The following is a 23,427-nucleotide window of genomic DNA, read 5'->3' as shown; positions in this document are numbered from 1 at the left end:
AGGGGTCAACTCAGGCTCGGAGTGGCCTGCCCAAAGTTAAAACGTACTGGATTGCTGGAAAATGCGCAGTGCCCGAATGTGAAAGTCAAGGATGTTCGACCAGATCGATTCAAGGACCACCTGCATTCTTTGGTTACTAAGAAAGAGGGTCTGGTAGTTTTTGAAAATAGGCAAATGCTCGGCGATGAGCTGATATGCGTCGAGCAGGGCGTCGAATGAATCTGACCAGGAGCTTGCGACCTAGAAACACCAAAGACAGTTAGGTTCGGAAGTGACATTGCCTGAGGTCTCCTCAATTGACCGCAACTAATTTGAGGCGGAATACGTCTCGGGCCTAGACGGCTAGAGACTGAAAACAAATCGTGACGTACCAGAAGCAGCATCTTCAGAGGGCCCCAAACAAATGCGAGCATATCGGTAGTATTGACAAAGACCTCAATCACCTTCCCAAACTGTTCCATGGCTTCCAGAAATGACTGGACCCTGCCCATGTGCATCATCTTCTTTCGTTGACGCTGCTCAGCCTGAATGGTAAGGATGGTCACTTTCAGATCGTCCAACGTTGAAACATTGAATTGCGCTCTCTCCGAGGCTGTGAGCCGAGTCTTGAAACTATTCAAGGCCTTTGTAAACCCGCTGTCGGGCGTTGGCGGTGGTGTCGGGGGCATGTTTGTCGCTGAATCCGTGACGTTGAGAGGGTTGCCAATCGCCCTGCGACGGTGATGTCGTAGTTCAATCTGTCGTTCGGTGATAGATCTCTGCGATACTGATCGCAGCCAAATTGCGAGGCTTTCGAACCATCATGAAGTCAAGCGAGAAGAGTCAGCCGGGACAAGCTGGAATTTGAAAGGCGGTGTGGGCACCATGCGCTCTTCATGCACCTCCGCCACGAAGAGGCTGCGATGTCTGCCTTGTTGCCTGTTTGCCGTGATAGCTTGCGAATCAGAGGCTCTCAGCCGCATGGTCATGTGAGTGAGACACTTCCCTTGATTCGATTTGGCTGGGGCGCAGGGCTAGCATGTTGGCACCTAAGTGCAGCCCGAACATAAGGCTGAAGACCAAACCATATCAGCCAGATCAACCACCAGCAGTCCGAACACACTAATCCAGACGTTACGTTGGTGTGCCAACCACAATTATCGATGTCTATGGAATCAGAGTATTGTCCCTGGGGGACCACAGATTTGGCCGAGGGCGAGGCCTTCTGGCAAGCGAATATGTATGTGCTGGGTATTGAAGCGTTTCGTTAATTGAGCAGCCTCACTCAACCAGGAACCGACTAACCGAGCTCTCAGAGATCCAAAAACGACAATTTTTGGCTGGGAAGAAGGCTGGGGAGATGCAATTCTGCAGGGTTTCCAAGCTTCCATTGACCCTTTTGAAGATGTAGACCCAATCATCGACACCACAGGCTTGGGGCAGTCGTGGAGTAACATGCAAGAATGGGCCAACCTCTCATTTCAACCACCTGCTCCTCAAGGAGCAGCCGTTGAAGACATAGAACGGGAAACCATGGCCATGGGTGGGATCCGATTTGGGTGCTACGGAACGGTCGGTCAACCTGCGAGAACAATGGAAACCCGTTACTGACAGCCGTCCTTTGAAAGCTCCCAAATGTCCCCATCAAGTTGGTAGGAGATATGACGCGTTTGCGAGAAAAAATCGACTTCTCAACAGCCTTTCAGTCATTTCAAGTCACCAGAGAGGCCGATTACTTCATGCTCAAATTCTCGGAGGACGAACTCTTTGCCCAGATCAACGAGCATGTTTCCCGAGGCCTTGCCGCACTCGATGATGTTCCGTCGGCCGAGATAATAGCTTTCGCAGAGACTAGTCGGATCCAGCGCGTTCTCGACAGAGCAAAGAGACCAGGAGAAGCTACTCTGAAAGTAGAGGTCAATTTGTACGGGTCCGTCGACGAGGCTGGCGTTGTCGGCGACAAACTCTCTACCGCAAAGCTGTTCCTCCAAGATCCAGACCAAGGCATGAAGGACATCGAATACTGCAACCCCCATGTGATACAGTTCCCCGGCATCGAAGAGCCAGTTCCCGAGATTGTGGAAACTGCAATAGTCGAGGAGTCTTCCAAAGCGTCACAGACGGTCAGGGAGGGGGTGGACACATTTGACCATACGATTTCGACCATCTATCATTCCTTGACGCGATTTCGAAACCTGGAAAGAATGCAAGGAGGAGAACATCTCCTCACCCCACTCTTGAAGTACTCCTCTCATCATGCAGACCCCCTAATGAGCACAAACCTGCCCTCAGAATCAAAACCAAACTGTCCTAAACCACTAACTTGTCACACTCTAGTCACCAAGAGACAGCTCTATTCTTCATGACCCAAAGAGAATTCGGCCCAGTTGCGCCAGAATACAGCTTGTGGGAGTACGAACGACATCTCCTTACTCCCCTGTACGTTTCTTCTGTCCCAATCCCTGCATTGTGTGGTTCCACTTTCTAACTCGAGACTAGATATCGACATAAATTGACCGGCGATGAAGCGGCGGAACCTCCGAACGAGCTGGGTGGTGGTATCCTTGCCGATGATATGGGGATGGGCAAGTCGTTCAGTACACTAGCTCTGATTACATCAACCCTTGACGTGGCAACGTCTTGGTCGCAGGAAGGAGCATCAACTTCTCGGAAATGCCGTTCTAAGGGAACGTTGATAATCGTTCCTTCGACCTGTCAGTGCCCCCCTCGGGATTTATGGACACTAAGAACTCACTGGTATCGCAGTGATCATGAGCTCGTGGTTCACGGAGATTAAGGAGTAAGTAGCGGTAAGCGCATCTCTGAACCATTTGGTTGATTAACATAATGTCCAGCCGGCTGGATGAGTCTATCAAGGTCAGCAAGTACTATGGAAAAACGCGAAACTTGGATATGACGGAGTATCTGAACAGCGACATCATCTTTACCACGTATCACACGGTTGCAGCGAGCATGGACAAGAACAATAGTCTGATATTTGGGATAGAATGGTTCAGAGTGGTACTTGACGAAGGTAAGGAAGGGTTGAGACATTTCCTAGTATCCGAAACTGGACCGCTGACTGATGTCCCAAACCAAAGCTCACATGATACGAAGACGAGAAACGACACTTTTCCGGGCGGCGACGCAGCTCTCGGCCAGGTTTCGATGGTGCCTCACAGGCACGCCGATACAAAACCACCTGGAAGACATTGGCTCCCTGATGGCCTTTCTCAAGGTCAACCAGTTCGAGAATAGGGCCGTGTTCAGGAACCGTATAGTGGTCCCATTTGCGGAGGATGCCGGTGCCGCCGCGAAGAACTTTGCCTTCCTGCTGGACTGTATATGCCTCCGACGAACCCAGGAGCTCCTCCATTTGCCTCAGATTGCGGAAAGGTACCAGTATGTTACCTTGTCCAAGGAGGAGCGAACACAGTACAACGAAACGTTGGCGATGATGGCGAAGTACATTCGAGAGAAAGCGGGCCGCAACCCCGAAAAGCGCGACCCCTTTGGCATCTTCCAAGCGCAGCTACAACTTCGCTTGATTTGCAATCATGGAACTTTCCAAAAGCCCTTTACAGAGCGGCACCGGCGCGACAAGAAGGTTGAGCGAGAGGACTTCCTCTACTCCTTAGGGAAGAACGCGGAAATCACCTGCTCCGTGTGTGGCATACCGATTCCGGTGTTCGATGTGCTCGGTGACTCGAAGACTTATAGGCACCCGTGTGGGCACAAGCTCTGCCAGGAGTGTATCTTCCAGAGTCGAGACGAAAAGGAAGCGCAAGGAGAAGGAGAAGCTTTCTGCCCACTGTGTCATGCAATGGTCACATCGGAGCCCAGATCTCATCACGAGGAGTCGTCGCCCGGCATCGAAGACGAGCTGGAAGGATATTTTAACAAGACCGGAATATCTTCCAAGATCGATGCGCTATTGAAGGACCTGACCATGAACTCAAGTGACACCAAGAGGTAAAGCACATGGATCCCTGACCACCCCGAAGGTTGCTAACCGATTTCAGCATTGTGTTCTCCTGCTGGACGCGAACTCTAGATTTGGTCTCCGTTTACCTCCGGCGGAATGGCATCCTGTTCCAGAGAATTGATGGCGATCAATCACTCACACAGCGCAGATCTAACATGGACAACTTCATTTCCGATAGGACAATCCCCGTCCTGCTTATGAGCACCGGCGTGGGGGCATTTGGGTGAGTATCGCTAACATTTATCTTCCAGTACGCTCTGCATATTGATCTTGGATAGGCTCAACCTCACAGCTGCGAACCATGTCTATATCCTCGAACCGCAATGGAATCCAAGCGTCGAGAGCCAGGCCATCGGCCGAGTGTGCCGGCTGGGGCAGAACAAGGCGGTATCCGTGACTCGGTACTTGGTCCGGGGTACGGTTGAAATCGTTCGTGTCCCCCTTTCTATGGGTTTCTATGACCCCATCGCTGATTTCTCTGGTAAGAAAATGCACTCGCAACAGATTCGGAAAGTCGAGCTCGCCAAGGTCGGCTTTCAGGCTGCTGACGACACGATGGCAGATGCCACTTGATGGGATTAGAGCCAGATGCCAGATTTCCGGTGGAACTATGCAGCAGCAGTGTGTTGGACAAATAGCTTCGTGGCCAGTGACAGACTATCCACTGTGCTAGAATGGTATAGCACTCACGGAAAGAATTTAACCTTACTAAACCAAGTTTCCGTTCCTGGACCTAAGCGAGTAGTGCTAAGAATGTGAAAGTTGAGTGTATATCAGGATCGTCGTGATAGGTTATCCTTATCTACTCTCATGGCTAATAATCGTCCACAACTGGAAGCGATACTCCGTCCTTTTGCTGAAAGGCAAGGGCTTGAGACACTATTCCTGATAACCGAACTTCGAGCGTTCTATATCTTCAACGACATGGCAGAAAGAATCGTAGACCTCAACGCAAGAAGCTGTTTCTTTGCACTCTGTCGTGATTACCATAGCTGCAGGCCCTGCGACTGGGCCCTATCTGTCGTGTTTCCGACTTAAGGGCGCCAGAGCATTCCTCGGCCAGACACTTAATAGCTCCTAGTTTTAAAAAAGGAGATTCTTCTCCCTCCCTGATTGACACCCGGTCACAGATAAAGTTCTGTGATATTATGCAGTCACAATTTCGGAGGTTGCCACTGCGGCTCCCTTTTCTCTGCAAACGCCCGTAACCCTTCTCGAGCATTTTCGCCGCCGAGCAGCTTGCGAGTGTAGTCGTCGGCAATCAATTGTACTGACCGTTCCACACTCCCCGACTCCCACGACTGTCGTAAAGCCCTGCGGCTGACTATTACAGCGTCTGGCGAATTTCTCGTTATGGAGCGGGCGAGCTCGACAGCTTCATCGACCAGTGTTTCCCCGCTGGCTGATATTCTATTGACCAAGCCAAGTCGCATTGCCTCCTGCGCGGACACTCGCCTGCCAGATAATGCGATCTCACTGGCGACTTGCAGGCCACAGGTGCGGATCAGCCGTGCGAGGCCGCCGGCCCCAGCGAAAATTCCTCGAGAGACCTCTGTGAGCGCGAACTGGGCGGTGGGGGAGGCAACTACGGCGTCGCTGGACGCATGAAAAAGGCAGTGAGCAAATGTTTGACGCATGCAAGATTGGAGAGGGTCTGTTAGCCTCACCAATTCAAGGTGGTTTCAAACCCGCCCCCGAAAGCATATCCGTTCACCGCCGCGATGACGGGCTTGCTGCCCCCTCTTCGACTCAAACCAGCAAACCCGCTCGGTGGATGGCGAGTCTGCCAAGCTGGAGCACCCTTCAAACTCCCAAGCTCAATGAGATCCTGTCCGGCGGAAAATGACTTGCTCCCGGCACCAGTGATGATCGCCACTCGAAGGTTCGGTTCCTCGTCAAACCATGACCAAAGGGCGTCCATCTCCCAATGTCCGGCCCAGGGAATGGAGTTCATTTGTCTTTCGCGATTGATGGTCACCAGTAATATCCAAGGAGCAGGATATGAGAGCAGACAGCATTGTACCTCCGGTGGACTCGTTGAAGGGGGAAGGGGTCTTTCGGTTGATGCCATCGCTATGCGGATTCAAGTTTTGGTCAATTGCCCAAGCTGGATATTTGATATTTGCCCAACCAAGAAAATATTTCGACACCAACGATCACAAACACTTTGTCATTATGTTCAGCCTGTGCAACAGAAGCTTTATAATTGTCAGCAAGCTGTAGACGTCGCCTTTGTTATATTTCCGTGGCTTTATGTTCCTGCCGAGGTGCCGTTGATAAGACTAACAGAGCCTGCAGTACCCTGAAATGGTCCCTGTAATACGCGGTAGGATTGCCCTCCACCGGCTGCATAAGCTGTGTGCTTGCTCTTGAGATACTGGATCCATGCCTTGTCCTTTGGCTAACGCTCTAAAGGATACTAACGTTCAACTACCGGGAGGAAATGCCCGAACGAAGATAGTCGGACTAACCAAGGCAGTTTTATTTTATGCTTCGATCATTACTTTGATGCATATTGCCTACCAAGTACACGACACTGGCTTATCATAAGCGAGGCAAACGTTGAGCTGGGTGCCCTGTTTGCCCGCTACCAAGCCGCTCCATCGACAATTCACACTTCATAGTCCTGTTCGATCATCTCTTCTTCCTTCCATTCCACTTTGCCCAAAAGGGCTCAAACTGCCCCTGAAACCGCTGTAGTTACATCGTCCTTGTGTTCGGCAGAGATGCTATTTGCTTTTGAACCTGCTGGCTGATCACTTTCGATGTTGACAAGATTGGTACCTTGTATCTGACTTTGGTAGACAGCAACCCGATCGCCATCCTGGGGTGTTGAGTAGAGTCAGTAAAAGCCGCTAGGAAAATTAAAACTTGGGCCTTCAGAAGCCCTGATGATCAGTAGTAACTCACCCCAAAAATAGCTGCCACTTCCTCGAGCGCTAAGAATCTCGTGTTCGGGAAGAAGATACAGATTATGACCACATTGATCGCCGACAAGATTATGAACGGCAGGTAATACCGCCATCCAATTTCACTGAAAAAGCGGTGTAATTGTGTCAGTCATCGTTCAGAAGAAGCTTTTCGTATTGAACCATGGGAACAAATGTATAGGTGAAGGGACTGTGAGGGGCAAGACATACGCGAATGCAGTTGGTGCGGCACCCGTCCAAGCGATGTTGCAAAGAGCCTGTGTGGCTAACGCAATGTTGTATCCCTTCGCGCGGTATGGAGTAGGAAAGATCTCTCCCACGTATACGAACAGCAAGCCATCCAGGAATGCTCCGTATGCAACACCGTAGAGGAAGATCATGGCGACTCCACACTCCAGGATCGCTTGTGTAGGCGAGGTCTGCGAGGTCGCCACCATCGCCGCCTCGACCACAAGGCACGCCATGCAACCGAAGAGACCAAGGGCAGCGTAGGTGGGCCGCTTGAACAGATCCACGAACAGGCACCCGCAGATGTTTGCAGCCCAGTTGAGGGTAGTCCACCCGGCTTGGTAGAGCACTTGTTTTTCTGCCGAGTACCCCAAGCTTTCGTAGAGGAGCGGACCATAATCTGGAGAGAAGAAAGAGAAAAAGTCAGCAAAAAAAGACTTCATCAGTACATGTTGCCACCGTTTGCTGGACTTACTGAATATGACCAGAATGCCTGACGTTGCGGTCATAAAAGGCCAGACGATGGCCATGACTGTCCTTCTGGCCATCGGACGTGTAGCAAACATGCCTTTATATGACAAGTCCAAAGTCGAATCGAGTTCTGCCTGTCGTCTAATCTGATAGTACTCGGCTTCGGCGAATGAGTCGTGTGGATCATGCGGGTTTTTGTGTAAGGACTTTAGCAACTTATGTGCTTCCTCATACCGACCCTGGAGGATCAACCATCTTGGGCTCTCGACGGTCCAATAACTGATACACACGAATATGACGGGAACAATGCATCCGAAGGCTTCAAAAAGGATATTTATATGTCAGTTTCATGAATCATCAGACCAATGGCTCAGAGAAGTGGAAACAAGATCAAGAGCTTGCTTACCGAGAATGGGACGAAACGCCGGTATGGACCCAGAATAGAAGAAAAATCCATATCCGACCCAAGAAGCTGCGAAATACCCAAGGATCATCAAGACCGTGGCGATTTCCATCAGCATTCCTCTTTGGCCGGGTGGTACCAATTCCGCGAGCCACATTGGAGTGACGCATAGTACCGTGTATCCACTAAGCACACTGTTAACCCCAGACCCAAATATCCATAAGGAAAAGGGGTCGTGTAGCACTTGCCCGAAGCCGCAAATAAACCGAGCAACTATGAACATGGCGATATGGACGGAACCGGCCTGGAGCGCGGAGGAAATGGCGAGTATAATCTGGGCTTGAACAGATACATTGCGCCGTCCCCAGCGGTCCGCGGCATAGCCTGCGTAGAAGGTCCCAAGGACTCCACCGACGTAGTACATCGCATTCATGGCACCAAGCAGTTGCGGGGCGTTTGGTGCGGTGTCCAAACCCATATATTTGAAGAAGGAGGGTTGTCCAGAGATAGTGCCGATGACGGCACCGGTGTAGCCATAACCCAGACTAGTGAGAGAAATGGCGAAGACAACGACGAGTGTGTAACTATTGAAATGCCGCTTTCGAACTTCGGTAGCCGTGGTCATATTGGAAAATGGGATTTTGAGAAACCTAGAGTATTTGCTTGAGGGTTCGATGAGGGTAAAGGGCGAGAGTGGCTGCGGTCCCGTCGAGGAAGTCGGACCTTGTAATAAAACTGCTTACCGGCAAGCTCTGGGCTGGGATATAGATCTATCGATATGGTAAAAAAATCATTCCGTGGAATTAATATTCCGTTTGAAGTCACTAAACCCCCTGAATATGGCGCTTCAGAATAGTTAGATAGTTGTAAAGTTTTGCACTTCAAGTGGCATTTGGTTCTGCTTTCAGCTATGGACATACTACCCGCTCAATCTGTGCCGGTCGACCCTAGCCTCCTATTTCTGATGGTGCAGGAGATTACTTCTTCCCCCAAGACTTCCTGATCGAAAAGAAACGGCGAGTCGAACCTAGTTCCCTGGCGACTCAGCGGAGCACTTCTATTTTGTAACAGGCACGAAGGCTGTGGCTTCCTTATGCCGGCGGCTGGCGCGAGATGCATCAATTCTCATGATCTCTTGGATATCTATGCTAAAGCAGCCAGAATACTTAGAGAGCTGGTGGAGAATTGTGTAGTGACTTGTCATGAGTTGCCTCCAGAGTGAGGACGATATTTCCTTCGCAGATAGCGTCAAACTATCTTCCAGCTGAAGTGTGAGACTTGGAGAGTTTCCACTCAGCTATAATTCCGTTTGGCACCGAGGCATCTGGCCAGCCAATCTGCTGGAAGTTTGTTTGAACCCAATAAACAGACTGGAAACTTCGTTGGCTGGTTTCTGCCCTGCGTTTACGACCTGATCCAGTCATAAAGCTCGGCTAATGATATATGCCCAAATGGACCATGAATTGCTGCTTGCCAGACAACTCGGCAAACACGTTTCACTCATTCTCGCGGGGTGCATGAGCTACCTAGGTTCCTCTCTCCGCAACGAACCCCGTGGGGTTTCGTCACGCATGAAGACATAGAGGCATGTAGTCGAGGCTTAGTGTACGCTAGTGATCACCGTTTTCATGCCTCGCAGCATCTCTCAAGTTTGTGACCCTTCATGTCTTTTTGTTTGCTGATCAGGCAAGAGAAATTACTTTTAGAGACAGCATTGCAATATGGGAAAGCATGTTTCGAAATATAACGCCATCGTGAGTGAACGAAGTTCGAGCATTGTCCTGTGTTTAGAGATTTATTGACGCTGTAGATAGGTGGCAGCGTCCTCAATGGTTGGCTCCATTCTTATGGGCTACCAGTCTGGGATAATAGGCAGCACTCTTGGTCAGGTGTCGTGGTACAACGAGCTTGGGCTCGCTATGGTACCAACAATGCCAGGATACAGCCATACGACCACCATAATCAGCGCCAGCAACGGCGTCTTCTTCGCAAGCTGCATCGTTGGATGTATCACGATCTCCAAGGTTATGAATACCGCCGGGCGCATCCGCGCCTTTCAGTTTGGCATCTTTTGGCACATTGTTGGCAGTGTCGTCCAGTCTGCTTCCATGGACCAAGGGATGTTCCTTGTTGGACGCGGGCTCACTGGTGTGGCTGTCGGCTGCTCTGCCGTCACTGGACCGACATATCTAGCGGAAATTGCTCCTCCATTGTCGCGAGGCCTCATGGCCGGGATGCACGGAAGCGGTCAAAACACGGGATACTTCCTTGCCGCGTGGGTGAGTCTCGAAACCCTCCCAAACTCTATATGTGACTTGATTCATCAGCTTAAACTTGATTCAAATCGTAGATCGGTTTTGGCTGTTCCTACAGCAAGACTACAACAACATTCGGCTTTCGTTTTCCTTTGGCAGTCCCAATACTCCTGGCACTTTTACTGCTGGGTAGCACCTTCTGGCTTCCGGAGAGCCCTCGATGGCTGATATCCAAGGACAGAACAGAAGATGCCATGGCAGTTCTAACAAAACTACACCAAGACAAAAGAGACAGTGATAACACCTTCGCAAGAAAAGAGTACCAGGAAATCCTTGGGCAATTGGCTCTGGAGAAAGAAGCGCAAGGTTCTACATCCAATTACCGTCTTCTCTTGACGCACCGAACCTATTTCATTCGGGTCCTACTTGCAATCTTGGTCACTGCAGGTATTATCAACACGGGCGTTCTCGTCATCAATAGTACGTGAAAATCAAGCTACGGGCGTGGGATTTCTGTATTGTTTTCTGCTCATTCTACTGACCTTTTTCTCGTTAGACTACGCTGTCCTCATCTATACTTCCTTAGGTCTATCTAACACTATATCACTCTTGTTGTCAGCAGTTTGGCTGACCTTGGCGACAATATACAACTATATCGGCGCCTATTACTCAGATCGAGTTGGCCGCAAACAGAGCTTAGGTGAGAATATCTCACAAGTTCCCTGCCTGTATTTTTGCCTTCTACAACTCGTGCTGATCGAATTTCCAGTGATTGGCTATTCTGGCAACATCATCTGTTTAGCGCTCTTTACCGCATTCCTTGCCAGATTTCAAGCCACAAATAAGAAGGGCTATGCCACGGCAGCAGTGTTCTTCAACTTTCTATACGAGTTCTTGTAAGTTTGAACCCTGCCATCTTGTGAGAATGCGGATTATTCTTTTCCACATGCCTTCACTACGTATATAACTAACTGACTCACGATAGCTTCGGTCTTGGGATCGACCCCCATGCTTGGGCTGTCGTCGCCGAGATCTTCCCCGCCCATCTACGCGCTGACGGGTCTTGTATCGCCATCGTGTTCTTCTATATCTATAATGTGGTATGGTCTGAGGCATCTCCGACTGCGTTCGTCAATATTGGATGTAAGGCCATCATTGTTGAGCCTTGGGACATTCCCTGCGCTCAGTCTGCCCAATTGGATTTCGGAATACCTAACAGATTGCAGGGAAATCTTACCTAATTTTCATCTGCCTATCAACTCTGCAGGCAGTTTTAATCTACTTCTTTCTTCCTGAGGTCAGTTCCCTTGTCCCTTTTCGTAGCCATCATGCTAGCGGCCTCAATTCACCCATTCCCTTAAGGAAGCGATCGCGCTGATGAAGATAATTCAGGTTGCCGGAGTACCACTTGAAGAAATGGACGAGCTCTTTGGCAAATCAATCGCGGTCCACCTGGAGGATATTGACGTCAAGGCTGAAGCCATTCCATCTTCATTAGCATCGCCGTCAGTCGATCTGAACCCATATGATATGAAAGAGGTGGTCCAGAAAGATGTTTGATTGAGATGGCCATGGAACACCGGAACAGCTGTCACCAGTTGGATGACCTGAGTAGTAAAGCAGAAGGAAGAGGAAGATCGAGATGTCCTCTCTGCTTGGACTACGTGGGCAACTCGGCTTGTTTTAAAGACAATTTACACCCCTTCTCATCTATATTGCTATGTTGAACTGATTATAGGCCACCGATGCTGAGTTTCGCTCTTGCGCAGTACAAAGGCACAAGATCTTGCCCCTAGCACATCACCCTCAAGCTTTTATAAAAATCACAACATCTTGTTATAGACTGCCTCATAGGAAGAAATATCCTCCGATATGTCTCAAGGACCCAACTTAGGCGGCTCGTATCTGTCATATCACTGATAGGCTTCCGTTCATATAGACATCCGGCGTCCCAGCGAGCTTCCTCAATCCGCTTTCCGAGTGTTGCATTACCGAATGTAAGCGCTTTGAGACGCCATCCACGACAATTTTCGTCGAAGCGTGGAGACTCGATTCATGGTGTCATGCATCGAAATGGCACGGAATTTTGTTCTAACCTCGGCCTCCGTGATCCGCTTCTCATCCCCGCGGATGTTCAATCTATAGCATCCATTCAAGATACAAACACGTTAAACCAGGTATTTCTGCATCTTTACAGTGGGCTCAATTCCCATAAAGCTACCATTCTCTCAAGTTCACATCAGGGACCGCATCAGACAAGCATATCATTTACATCTTTATCATGGCCAGGGCGACTCCAGTCATCATCGGAGTCGGAGACGTAATTAATCGGTCGCGAAAGGTGGAAGATGCGATCGAGCCTTTGGAGCTCATCCGGCAGTCAATCGAAACCGCGATCAAAGACGCCAATGTACCAAAGGCAGTTGAAGCCAAACTGCGAGCGTCGATTGACAGCTTGGATGTCGTCCGCACCTGGACGTGGCCGTATGAGGACTTACCGAGTGACATTGCGAAAGCAGTGAACATCAAACCAAGCCACACGTTCTACAGCCAGCATTCAGGAAAAGAAGTAGCGAGGCTATGCGATGCAGCGGCCCGCAGGATCTCATTTGGAGAAATCAAGGCCGCTATAGTAACGGGAGGCGAAGCCCTGGCATCTCGTATGTCTCCAAGAAACACATTCAGCAACATATCAGATTTAATAGACATTTACTGTCCGGACTAGTGAAGAACGAGAGGCTGACGACTAATTATTGACATCTACAGTTGCTGCGTGCGCGGCAGCCAAAAAGCTACCCCCTCCGGGTTGGACGAAACTTAACCAAAAAGTCGACTCTGTATTTTCCCCTACCGAAACTGAATTGAAAAGCAGTAAGTCACCGTCTTCTAAAGTTTTCTGGCATCTGGATGGTGTACTAGAAGTGCAGTTGACCAATTTCAAAACCACAGAGGCCGGCACCCTTGCCTCGACATATGCAATCGGGGCGCCAATTCAGGTCTACCCGCTTTACGAGAACGCGTTCAGAGCTCATCGGGGCCAATCTGTTCAAGAGAACCACAAAGAATCAGCCCGGCTATACGCAGAATTTGCTCAAGTTGCAAAGGGCAATCCATTGGCTTGGAATTATGGGAAGGCAGAAAGCGAAGAAACTATTGGGACGGTAACAAAACGGAATCGAATGATCTGTTTTCCCTGTACGAATGCTCATCTAGGCGCACACTGCATTTTCCTGATCACTAACATGTACCTCTAGATCCTCTTCTGATGAATGCGTTCAACACGGTCAACCTCGCCGGGGCATGTCTGCTAACATCCGCTGAGTTCGCCAAAGAGCTGGGCATTCCTGCCGACCGTTGGATCTATCTCTTGGGAGGTGCCGGGACCCAAGACAGTACCGATTGTATGATGAAACTTGCAATCTCTTGAATTCAAACTCACACGCTACAGTCTGGGATCGCCCCAACTTCTACTCGAGCCCATCCATCTCGTTGGCGCTGGATGCAGGCCTGGAGGCCTCCGGGCTTAAGAAGGAAGACATCGACTTTTACGACTTTTATTCGTCAGTCATTTTCCAACAACTTCCCAGTGCCTCTGCCACACGAAGACATCGTTGCTGATACTGAGACCATAGTTGCTTTCCTATTGTGCCAAAACTCGCCGCTCATCATCTTGGATTACCTATAACAAAGTCACCGAAGCCGATTACCCTGCTCGGAGGACTAACATCATTCGGTGGAGCGGGCAATAACTACTCGATGCACGTATGTACCATCCATTTGCGACGAAAGCAGTTTGAAGGGTGGCCACGATCTGACCGAAATGAGTTCAGGCAATAACCGAGATGGTTAGAAAACTGAGAAGAGGCGATGGAACGTACGGTGCAGTCCTAGCCAACGGTGGCGTGGTCACCTACGAGCAAGTCCTCTGCCTTTCTTCACGACCCAGAAAGCACGGTCCATACCCCGACAAAAATCCACTTCCGTCGGTAATACCCGCGATTCCTGCGCCGACTGTGGTCGTCGACGCGGAGGGTGAAGCAGTTGTTGAGGTAAGTCCAGCCTTGCTAGTCGGTTCATTCTAGTCATGTTCCTGAGTACAACTTTGAATTTAACACTGAACGCAATCTTTCAGACATACACCGTGGACTTCAGTAGGGATGGTGCTCCTATCCGAGGACACATAATCGGCCGGTTGAAGAGCAATAATCACCGCTTCCTAGCGCACCATGGAGACCCTTCAACTCTACAGCAGCTTGCCAGTTGGGTGCGTGAGCCAATTGGGAGGAGTGGATGGGTGAGGAAAGACTCAACAAGCGGGAGGAATTTGTTCAGCTTCGAGACAGGGGAGAAACTGTGATCTAGACTTCTATCCCGGTACACTTGAACATTGATGTTTCCCTAGCTTCTAACGGGCCATCAGAGTTTCAAGAGACTCTTTGCATGCCACCGAAATCCCCATAAATGGTGCTCTGCTCGAACGTCGTCTTCCATTCCCAAGAAGTAATCAATCTTTTAGGTGATTGGGCTACACGCCCGAGGTACGGAAATGCCAAAGAGGGTAATTCCGGAGCTTAGCCCGTCTTCCTGGGCCACTCGAGATTGTATCTACAATCCATTATGCTGATGTCCACGGCGTTTACCTCCATGTTGACCCAGATCAAGCGAGGGAGAGATTCTGCTATCGGTCAGAAGTCCCCATTGTCACGGCCAAGCTTGATTGGTGACCCTCTGAGAACCTATATTCCTTACCTTTTATTTCTACTTACAACATTCTACACATTGAGTCCCGCGCTGGCGTCAGGCTGTTGTTCTCGACTTGTTAATCATGGAGCAGATGCTGGTTGGTAAGTACTCTCGTGTACATCCTGGACATCATAGGCGAAACTTTCACCCTAATTAGCAACAGGAGCTGCAGCCACTGGCCTTCTGGGCCTGTATCTCAATGCGAAGACGCAGCTGTCAGAGGATCTACGACTGTTGACTGCGACTAATAAGGTGGCGGGAGAAATGGCAAAGGCCGGTCAGTTGGACGACTCGCTTTTTTGATTTCACGCAGGAAGCAGGCTGACTTAAATCACCGTTTGTGATCGAGCAGAAAAATCGGGTAAGATGTCACTGTTTCACGTCCTGGAAGACAATGTGCGCCGGACGCCTTCAGCACCATTCCTCTTCTACGCGGAAAACGGCCATTGTGAGACGTATCGAGAAACTTACAACAGCGTTTGTCGCATGGCATCATTCTTCGTCTCGAAAGGAGTGCGGTCCCGAGATATAGTGGCAGTTGCCTGTACGAATAAGCCGACATTCATCCATATCTGGCTGTCTCTCAATGCACTAGGTGCTGCGCCCGCCTTTGTCAATTATAATCTCAACGGTGATCCGTTGCTGCACTGTCTGAAAGTTAGCAATGCCAGCTTGTTCATCGTCGACGATGAGCTGGTCCACAACGTCCACCCCTCCAAGGACAAGATCGATGCGATGGGGTTTGAGACTGTCATTTTTGATGACCAACGGTTGGATGCAATTGGGGATCTGGAGTGTGTACGCCCTGATTGCGACAATTTGAAGAACAACCTCGCGACGACCTCGTGCATATTTTATACAAGGTACCACCACCTTCACGTGTCTGCTCAATGACATCGGATGCTCACGAAGAGGTTCTAGTGGAACTACTGGCTTCCCGAAGCCTGCTCCCTTCGCCCTGTGGCGATGGTACGGAGCCGGGATCGCGACTGGGAGATACCTACATGTGACCCCCAACGATCGATTCTACACATGCATGGTATGATTACGAGAACATAGATCTCTACTTTGGCTAGGACGAATGTTGCTGATATCTCTCAAAGCCTCTCTATCATGGTACCGGAAGCTCTTGCTTCATTATGTGCATCTTTCAAGGAGCTTGCTTTTGTCTAGGGTCAGTCCGGCGCATCTCGGTGATGTTGCTGCGTTGCTGGAAGTCCTCCCGTCTGCCACCATGAATTGACTTTATTTGCAGACACAAATTTTCCGTCTCGCGCTTCTGGGAGGAGGTGCGCAGCTCCAGGGCCACTCTCATAAATTACGTCGGAGAGACATTGCGCTATTTATTGGTATGCCAACAACCCCTATCCAGATGTCGAGTATCTTGCTGTCGCCTCAAGCGGGAATGCTTGAGAATAAGCATCCTCGCCCGGACATAAATCTAACTGAGGACCTTTAGACTGCTCCCCCATCTGCAAAAGATAAGGACAATTTTGTGCATAGTGCCTACGGCAATGGCTTGCGGCCTGACGTGTGGGAGGCTTTCCGCGACAGATTCGGAATCCCAACCATTCTCGAATTCTATGGGGCATCAGAAGCAACGGCAACCATGTTGAATTACAACCGAGGTGAATTTTTCCATCCAAACCAACCCACTCAACCCAACGAAAATTCCTCAGCCTCGTCTATTCGACTCACACTAACGTTTTCCTCTTTCTTGCAAATGCAGGATCCCTCGGAGTCGGCTCCGTTGGCCGATACGGGCTGCTCCAGCGCTTTCTAACACGCAAGGACTTACTGGCGATCCGCGTCGACAATGCAACTGAACAAGAGATTCGGAACCCAAAGACGGGACTTTGCGAGGTCGTTGGTGCGGACGAGCCGGGCGAACTCTTGATGAGAATCCCAGACCCCATCCTGTTTTCAGGCTACTACAACGATCCAGCCGCGTCGAAGAAGAAGACCATTGCAAATGTGTTGAGAAAGGGCGATTTGTACTTCCGCAGCGGGGATCTCATGAGGTTCGACAGCGATGGCTGGTGGTACTTTGTTGATCGCTTGGGAGATACCTTTCGATGGAGGTCTGAGAACGTGAGCACAACGGTAAGGCTTGACTCGAGATTCTCTGTGCCCGTGTCCCATCCTCTGTGGTTTTCGGTCACAGCCACTGACTTCTCCCCTCCTCACTTGACAGGAAGTCGCCGGTGCGCTCTCTCACTACCCTGCTATCGTCGATGTCGCCGTCTACGGGGTCAGTCTGCCGAAGCACGACGGTCGAGCGGGCTGCGCCGCTATCGTAACCGACACCAATGCCGCGTTGGACATGGCCGCCCTGGCCCACTTCGCCAAACAGTCACTCCCCAAATACGCGGTCCCCTTGTTTGTGAGGCTCATGCAGGAACTGCCCAAGACGGAGAACAACAAGCAGGTCAAGGTGCATTTGAAGAAGGAAGGGGTCGAGCCCGGGAAAGTCAATCAATTGCATCCGATATATTGGTTGAAAGGCGGAGTCACAGCAGGGAACGAGTACGTCCGATTCACGGAGCAAGACTGGAGAGACTTGGAAAGTGGCAGAGTGAAACTTTGAGGCGAGACAACGCTCAAAAGGGTGTCTTCAATGGTGAAATGTTTCAGGAAAGCACCGAAAGGTTATGGGAATGTGGATCTAGAATAGAGGAGAGATCGCGTTCCGAATTCTGATCAGGATCCTTCAACGGCCCAGGACTTGCAAGGGGGTTGAAAGGTTGCTACGTCCAACACTCTATGAAACGCGAATGATATCATGGTCCTGGAGAGTAGCTGGTTCGACCTCAAGGGTCGACCTTTGCGCATCTCATAGCTTCGCCGACGGCTGCACGATCTGAGCAGCGGAGCGGAGGATCTGGTCAGCTTCCTCTGCTATCTCCTTCACGATCTCCCCTGCGGGTTGTTTTGGCTTATTCACCAGTCCCGCCACGATTCCCATGGGCCTAAGACGGTTTCTCGTGGTTAGCGACTGATTACATAGAGAAAGGAACTGACATAAGGTTTAGCCTCACCTCAAAACCGCCTCATCCTCGATTTCAGGAGTCAGTTTCCCGGCTGCCTCGAGCCTGTCCAGGTCATGCTCAACGGGGATGATGCCCCTGGATGTTAAAGCCCGGATTTCGTCCTGCCGTTCTTGCTCGAACTGCCGAATGTAAGGCGTCGCATAGGCGCGAAGTGGCCGACCCGTGAAGATGGTAGTCCGGATCGCGTCATCGAATCCGGCTTTGATAATGCTGAAAGACAACGGAAAGGTATAGTTAGCATGATATGATATAACAATTCGAGCGTGATGTCAAAAAGAGGGAGAAATGTTTTGGAACTGTGGACAAATACTGAACCTTTCTTTGGCTTGCTCGGGCGCTTCAGACTCCTCCGCGGTTACGAATCGCGTCCCAACCCAGACGGCACTGGCACCAAGCATCAAAGCGGCAGCGAGTCCTCGGCCGTCCGCGATACCGCCTCCAGCTATCAAAAGGGGGGCTTTTCCGGTAATTGGAGAAGTGTAAGTCTTGCAAATGTCGGCACAAGCTGGAACAAGAATGCTGTCAAACGTAAGTTGGTTCAGTGTGAATGTCATCAACACAGTTGATTCTTGTAGGGGGTTCTCTACCTGAAGGGGATATCCCCAGTGTGACCACCAGCCTCCCCGCCTTGAGCGCAAATAATGTCTGCTCCTATCGCGCAAGCCTTGTGGACATGCTGTAAAGAGCGCACAGAAGCGGTAAGCAAGGATGTCTTATCGGATTTAATGTAGATATGCGAGAGAGACTTGCCTTGGGATGCCCGACCATGTTCTGATATATTTCCACATCTTAGATATGTTCATTACCACCGAGCGAAAAGTAGGCCTGCTCACCATATAAAGTATGCCGGCTTCGTGCAATCTGTCTACCACTCGTTTTGGCGGGACACCAACTGCCGAAACAAACAATTTGACGCCGGATTCTATCATGATCTCGACCAGCGTGTCAAGGTTTCCCTTCGTATAATCTTTCTGTAGAGCAATTAGACGCATCGCTCGAGAAAGAAAGGAATGACGACAAAGGTGGCGGGAGAAAAGATGCTTAATGGAGAGACGTCACATTCGTTTTCCTGGCAGAGCCACCAACCTGAGGTAGGAGCAGATCGATGCCGAAGGGTAGCGAAGGATCTTTCAGATGGTCCTGTCGAAGCGAACCAATGTCAGTTGCATCAGCCTGGGGAAAACAAATCAATGACCGGGTTCGATCTGTTGCTATTGTACCTTGAGCTCCTGTATCTTGTCTCGAAGCATCTGAGGCGTGTAGTTGACACCTCCAATCACTCCCAACCCTCCTGCATTGGACACGGCCGCTGCGAGTTTTCCACCCGCGGTTTGACCCATCCCAGCCAGGACAACCGGATGTTGGATGTTGAGTAACCTTGTGAATTCCGTGGACAGCATTTTCAGAGGCAATGTTTCTCGCACCGGCCACTAGTTCTTCTGCTTGCCTTTTGCGGATGGTGAGACTTCAATTGTCAGGGAAGGCCGACCAGCTTTGCTTCGAGCTTGGATAGTTGAATATCTGTGATCAACTGACTCTCGCACGAGCCACTCTTAGCGATAGACGATATATAGGAGATAGAGACGGGGAGAGAGAAAAAATACTCGTATTAGCTTGAAATCAACTCCTACACACCGCACGTTCACGCCGGCAGAATAAAGGGTTCTCTCACAAAATCCCTTCAGAGACGTCATGTTGTCATTCGCAACCCACCGTAGGCTTCAATTCCACCCTCTCATTAGAGGCTTTGACTCGACATTCACCGCCGCGGCGATGAATGTGTCGTTTAGCAATTCCGCGGAATATGGTACAGCGCAATTCCATCGGCGTTGAAATGGTCGCCGAGCCGAGGGGCGATCCACGAGGCTACTCTGAAACGGAATTAGCAATTCGTCTGTACTATTACCGTAACAGAAGCGTATTGGAGTGACAAGCCCCACATCCGTCCTGCCCATTCTATCAAGCTAGCAAGAGCCAGGGAGGGTGTTTGCCTGGAGGTTCCGTCTGAAACTATGGCAGGAAAAGAGCATCGAGGAATGGAAGGAGTTTCTATTATAGGATTGTTCTGTATAGAGAGAATATTCATTCATTCATTCAGTCACAGTATTAGAGTGTCATCCCCGAGTTCTAGCCAACGTATCCACGGCATGGATCCATCCTCATCTTCTGCAAAATCCTCTCCAGTATTGTTGGGAAAGGAGCTTTCATCAATGCATCCCAAGAAAGAGGAGGCGGAGTGAGCCAAAGCCTGATCAAAGCCCTCACCACAAAGAATCTGGTTGTCTGTGCCGTCGCTACCTTGGTTCACGGTCCGAAAAGCGGTAGGTGTCTGTTGCATGTTGACATCAGCATTATCGACAGACCCCGTGAGATGCGTTGAAATTGCTCCCGCCCATGTTCGTACGTCAGGCCGAACAGTCCTTAAGGCGGATATTTCACCATTAGCCTTTTCAAACTGTCCAACAGTTGATTCTGTGTCTATGCTTGCACTCTGATCGAAGGTTTCCAGCATGACCCCAGACCGGTAAGGCGATGGCGAGCTGTTCGTGTAACTCCGTGGCAACAGCTGCGCCTCACAGGAGCGGTCTTTCTCGAACTCCACAGAACTTTCTCTACGGATAGCTTCCAGACCCGGTTCCAAGAAGTTCATGGCGCGCTTAGCGCAGCTGTACTTCTCTGTGAGAGCCTCCATGAGCCGAAGACAGGAAAAGAGACCCTGAATGGTTCCGACATCTGCAATTTCTGGACACTCTCGGATTCGCAGAACATGGACGACGATGGAAGGAAGAAGAACGGAGGTACTATTTCACATTGTTAGCATTAATCTAAGAGGCAAAGAGGACCACTTCAAATATTCACAAAAGATGAAACGGGACTGGAGAAGCACATACCTAGAGGAAGGCATATATCTCATCAGATTGTGACGGAACACGGCTTCGGCCAGTGCCGCGGTCCTCTCTGCAGCACGAAAGAGTATTTTGCGGTACTGCTGGCGCACTTTATCATTGATGCCCCGGGCCAAATATTGCTCCTCTGCCGATGGGTAGACTTGAGAGCGGTAGAGGTCGTTGACTGCGGTGAAATATGTCATCTGCAGCATTATTCTGTGGAGTGTCAGACTTGAGTCGGCCACTGTAGAGAGCTCTTCGTCCTTCTTCGTCCACCGCGCTTCTTCCCTTAGATCATGCAACCACCCCGACAATTGCGCCGCACAATCATTTGTTTCGAAAGTCATGACACCATGGGGAGTAAGAGGTTCTGACATTTGTGATAGTAAAGTGTTTGCACGACAGATAATCGTTGTTGAATACCGGGCTGAAAGCGTCCGGTTGATGCAAGAACAGAGTCTGGCCATTTCAACAGTAATAATTGCCAATATGCGATCCTTCTCTGTGGTTCCGCAGGACTGATCTTCAGGTGAGCTGGGGAAATCGAAATCATCAAGGTTGAGTGGTGTTATGTCGTACTCGTCGATTCTGAGCAACGTCGTGCACCGTATACCCACTGCAATGATTGTTTCTCTCATGAAACAGCACCACCATAATCTTCGCAGCATTTTGATCTCCGAGTGGTTACCCGAAGATTTAACAATCTTTCCATAGAGATCCATCGTCTGTGCATGCGAAACGGCTGCATGGATCCAGTGCCATGGTCCTCTTTGATCGTCCATTTCGACCCAATACGTCAAAAGGAGCAGCGATTGCAGTATGGCGACAGGATTTGGCTCAACTTTGAAATCGTAGAGCAGGGTGGCTCGCTGATATAAACAGGTGCGCGCTGCTGGTCGGGATGCAAACCCCATCGCATGAATAACGTCCATATCCACAAACTATAGTCAGCCAGAAAAGTCAGCTGCCCTGGACCACGAAAACAATACCCGGACCATATGGTGCCGGTGCAAATCACCCCACTTACAGTACTGCCAACAAACAAAAGAGCCTGGGCCACCAACAGACTTAGCCTGGGATCATCGTTCAAATCCGCTTCCTTTGGCATTGGATTTCTAATCCTGCTCAAGAAATTTTCTCTGTCAAACAATGGCATGAAGGGGTTGGCGAAGTCAAAATAACTCTTCAATAGTTCATTTCTAATGCTTTCGCTTGGAAGATCGAAAGCTCTTTTCTCTGTCAAGTATACTAGGTCAACGGCATCAATATTTGTTGGAATAGGTCGAATGAATGGTGGGAGATTAGTCGAGGTATTTCTCTCGTGAAGCTGGCCGAGTCTGGGATTCCGTGAGACTTGAACCGCGTTTCTTTCAGCCAAAGGTAGACGGTTTGTTGGTAATGAGTACTGTGAATCGGGTTGCGTGCCATCAACAAAAGGGCGAAGAGCTTCTTGCTGTAAATATTGCCGTCGACCTTTTGATATAGAGCCCGGTGTTCTGTATAGCAGCAAGGCGGTTCAGAGAGATGCAAATCTGCGGGTTCAAACGACTGACCTTCGTTTGGGCATGAGTGCTGTGCATTCGACTCTGTCTAATCGGCAGTTCGTACATGGCGGACCATTTTCTTGCATGTTGCACCTGACCTTTCTGGCATGACACGTCCGACATGCACGAGACGCGCGCCTGGACGGCATCTTGGTCGAGTCTTGGTTCCCTGAGATCTCAGTATGAGACGCAACGCGCAATCCCAGATGATTATTCTATCTTGAACGGAACATGCGTCTAAGATGGGCAAAGAAGAGCAGTAGTTGAATGAAAGTATTGGACGAAACCTCGGGCCAGTTGGGCAGGACGCTCCCTTTTACCCGCGGACTAGACTGATTGCAAAGTGCGGGGCTATAGTCCCGTCAAGTGGATCCAGTGGAGATTGTCTCTCGCACACTCGGGCCCGGCGGACACTGTTTCTGAGTATTAGGCTCCTCGGCTTATATCCAGGCATCCTCCTCTCGGCCTAGCTTTCTCAGCCTGCAGTGACCGTATTCTCATGCAACCGTGCCTTGACGGGATACGTTTTCCTTCACCGCTTCACTGAATCTACCTCCATGTCCTACCTCTTCCAAAGGCAGCCGGAACCTCGTTGTCGCCGCTGAATCCTCTATGGCGGGGGACCGGGATGCGAGTGCTCGCCCTGGACGGTCTTATACTTCTAGCGCCTGTCTGTTTTGTAGGAAGCGGAAGATCAAGGTAGCTCGATCACATGCTATATCCTAGTCGATGACCCCTGTTAAGGATTGTGTGTTTCACAACAGTGTGACAGTGGCTCTCCGAAATGCTCGAATTGCATTTTGTACAAGGCCGTCTGTTCTTTCAGTGTCGACAAGCGAAGGTAGAATATCACCCCAACCTGTTTACGATCCCTCCCAATTTGGAGTCCTCTCTGACAGGTTGAACCAATCCAGATTTCGTGGCGGAGAAAAATCCCGCAGCCTTGCTGGG

The 23,427-nt window shown here is 50.1% G+C and overlaps 3 protein-coding genes across 3 annotated transcripts; 2 read left to right on the top strand and 1 right to left on the bottom strand.

Annotated features, from left to right (window-relative positions):
* Nucleotides 1-1,142: 1,142 nt before the first annotated feature.
* PV07_00207 (uncharacterized protein) lies at nt 1,143-4,537 on the top strand (the record flags this gene model as incomplete). The annotated part of the gene is made up of 10 exons (XM_016386638.1): nt 1,143-1,219; nt 1,296-1,551; nt 1,608-2,221; nt 2,317-2,418; nt 2,479-2,693; nt 2,746-2,779; nt 2,835-3,013; nt 3,081-3,951; nt 4,002-4,187; nt 4,243-4,537. The coding sequence occupies 10 exons, from the start codon at nt 1,143-1,145 to the stop codon at nt 4,535-4,537; spliced, it is 2,829 nt and encodes a 942-aa protein (XP_016253566.1).
* A 7,995-nt stretch (nt 4,538-12,532) lies between these two features.
* Nucleotides 12,533-17,669, top strand: PV07_00206 (uncharacterized protein; the record flags this gene model as incomplete). Its single annotated transcript, XM_016386637.1, has 17 exons — nt 12,533-12,911; nt 13,018-13,122; nt 13,201-13,446; nt 13,506-13,652; nt 13,700-13,811; nt 13,884-14,013; nt 14,082-14,300; nt 14,384-14,515; nt 15,053-15,095; nt 15,158-15,271; nt 15,347-15,857; nt 15,916-16,033; nt 16,098-16,168; nt 16,250-16,343; nt 16,454-16,622; nt 16,724-17,097; nt 17,189-17,669. The coding sequence occupies 17 exons, from the start codon at nt 12,533-12,535 to the stop codon at nt 17,579-17,581; spliced, it is 3,357 nt and encodes a 1,118-aa protein (XP_016253565.1). The 3' UTR covers nt 17,582-17,669.
* Nucleotides 17,670-20,142: 2,473 nt separating this feature from the next.
* Nucleotides 20,143-22,088, bottom strand: PV07_00205 (uncharacterized protein; the record flags this gene model as incomplete). Its single annotated transcript, XM_016386636.1, has 3 exons — nt 20,143-20,845; nt 20,936-21,873; nt 21,960-22,088. The coding sequence occupies 3 exons, from the start codon at nt 22,086-22,088 to the stop codon at nt 20,143-20,145; spliced, it is 1,770 nt and encodes a 589-aa protein (XP_016253564.1).
* Nucleotides 22,089-23,427: the final 1,339 nt, after the last annotated feature.

This window comes from Cladophialophora immunda (genome assembly GCF_000835495.1).
Source record: "Cladophialophora immunda strain CBS 83496 unplaced genomic scaffold supercont1.1, whole genome shotgun sequence".
NCBI classification, from domain to species: domain Eukaryota; kingdom Fungi; phylum Ascomycota; class Eurotiomycetes; order Chaetothyriales; family Herpotrichiellaceae; genus Cladophialophora; species Cladophialophora immunda.
This window is presented reverse-complemented; position numbering and strand designations above follow the sequence as displayed.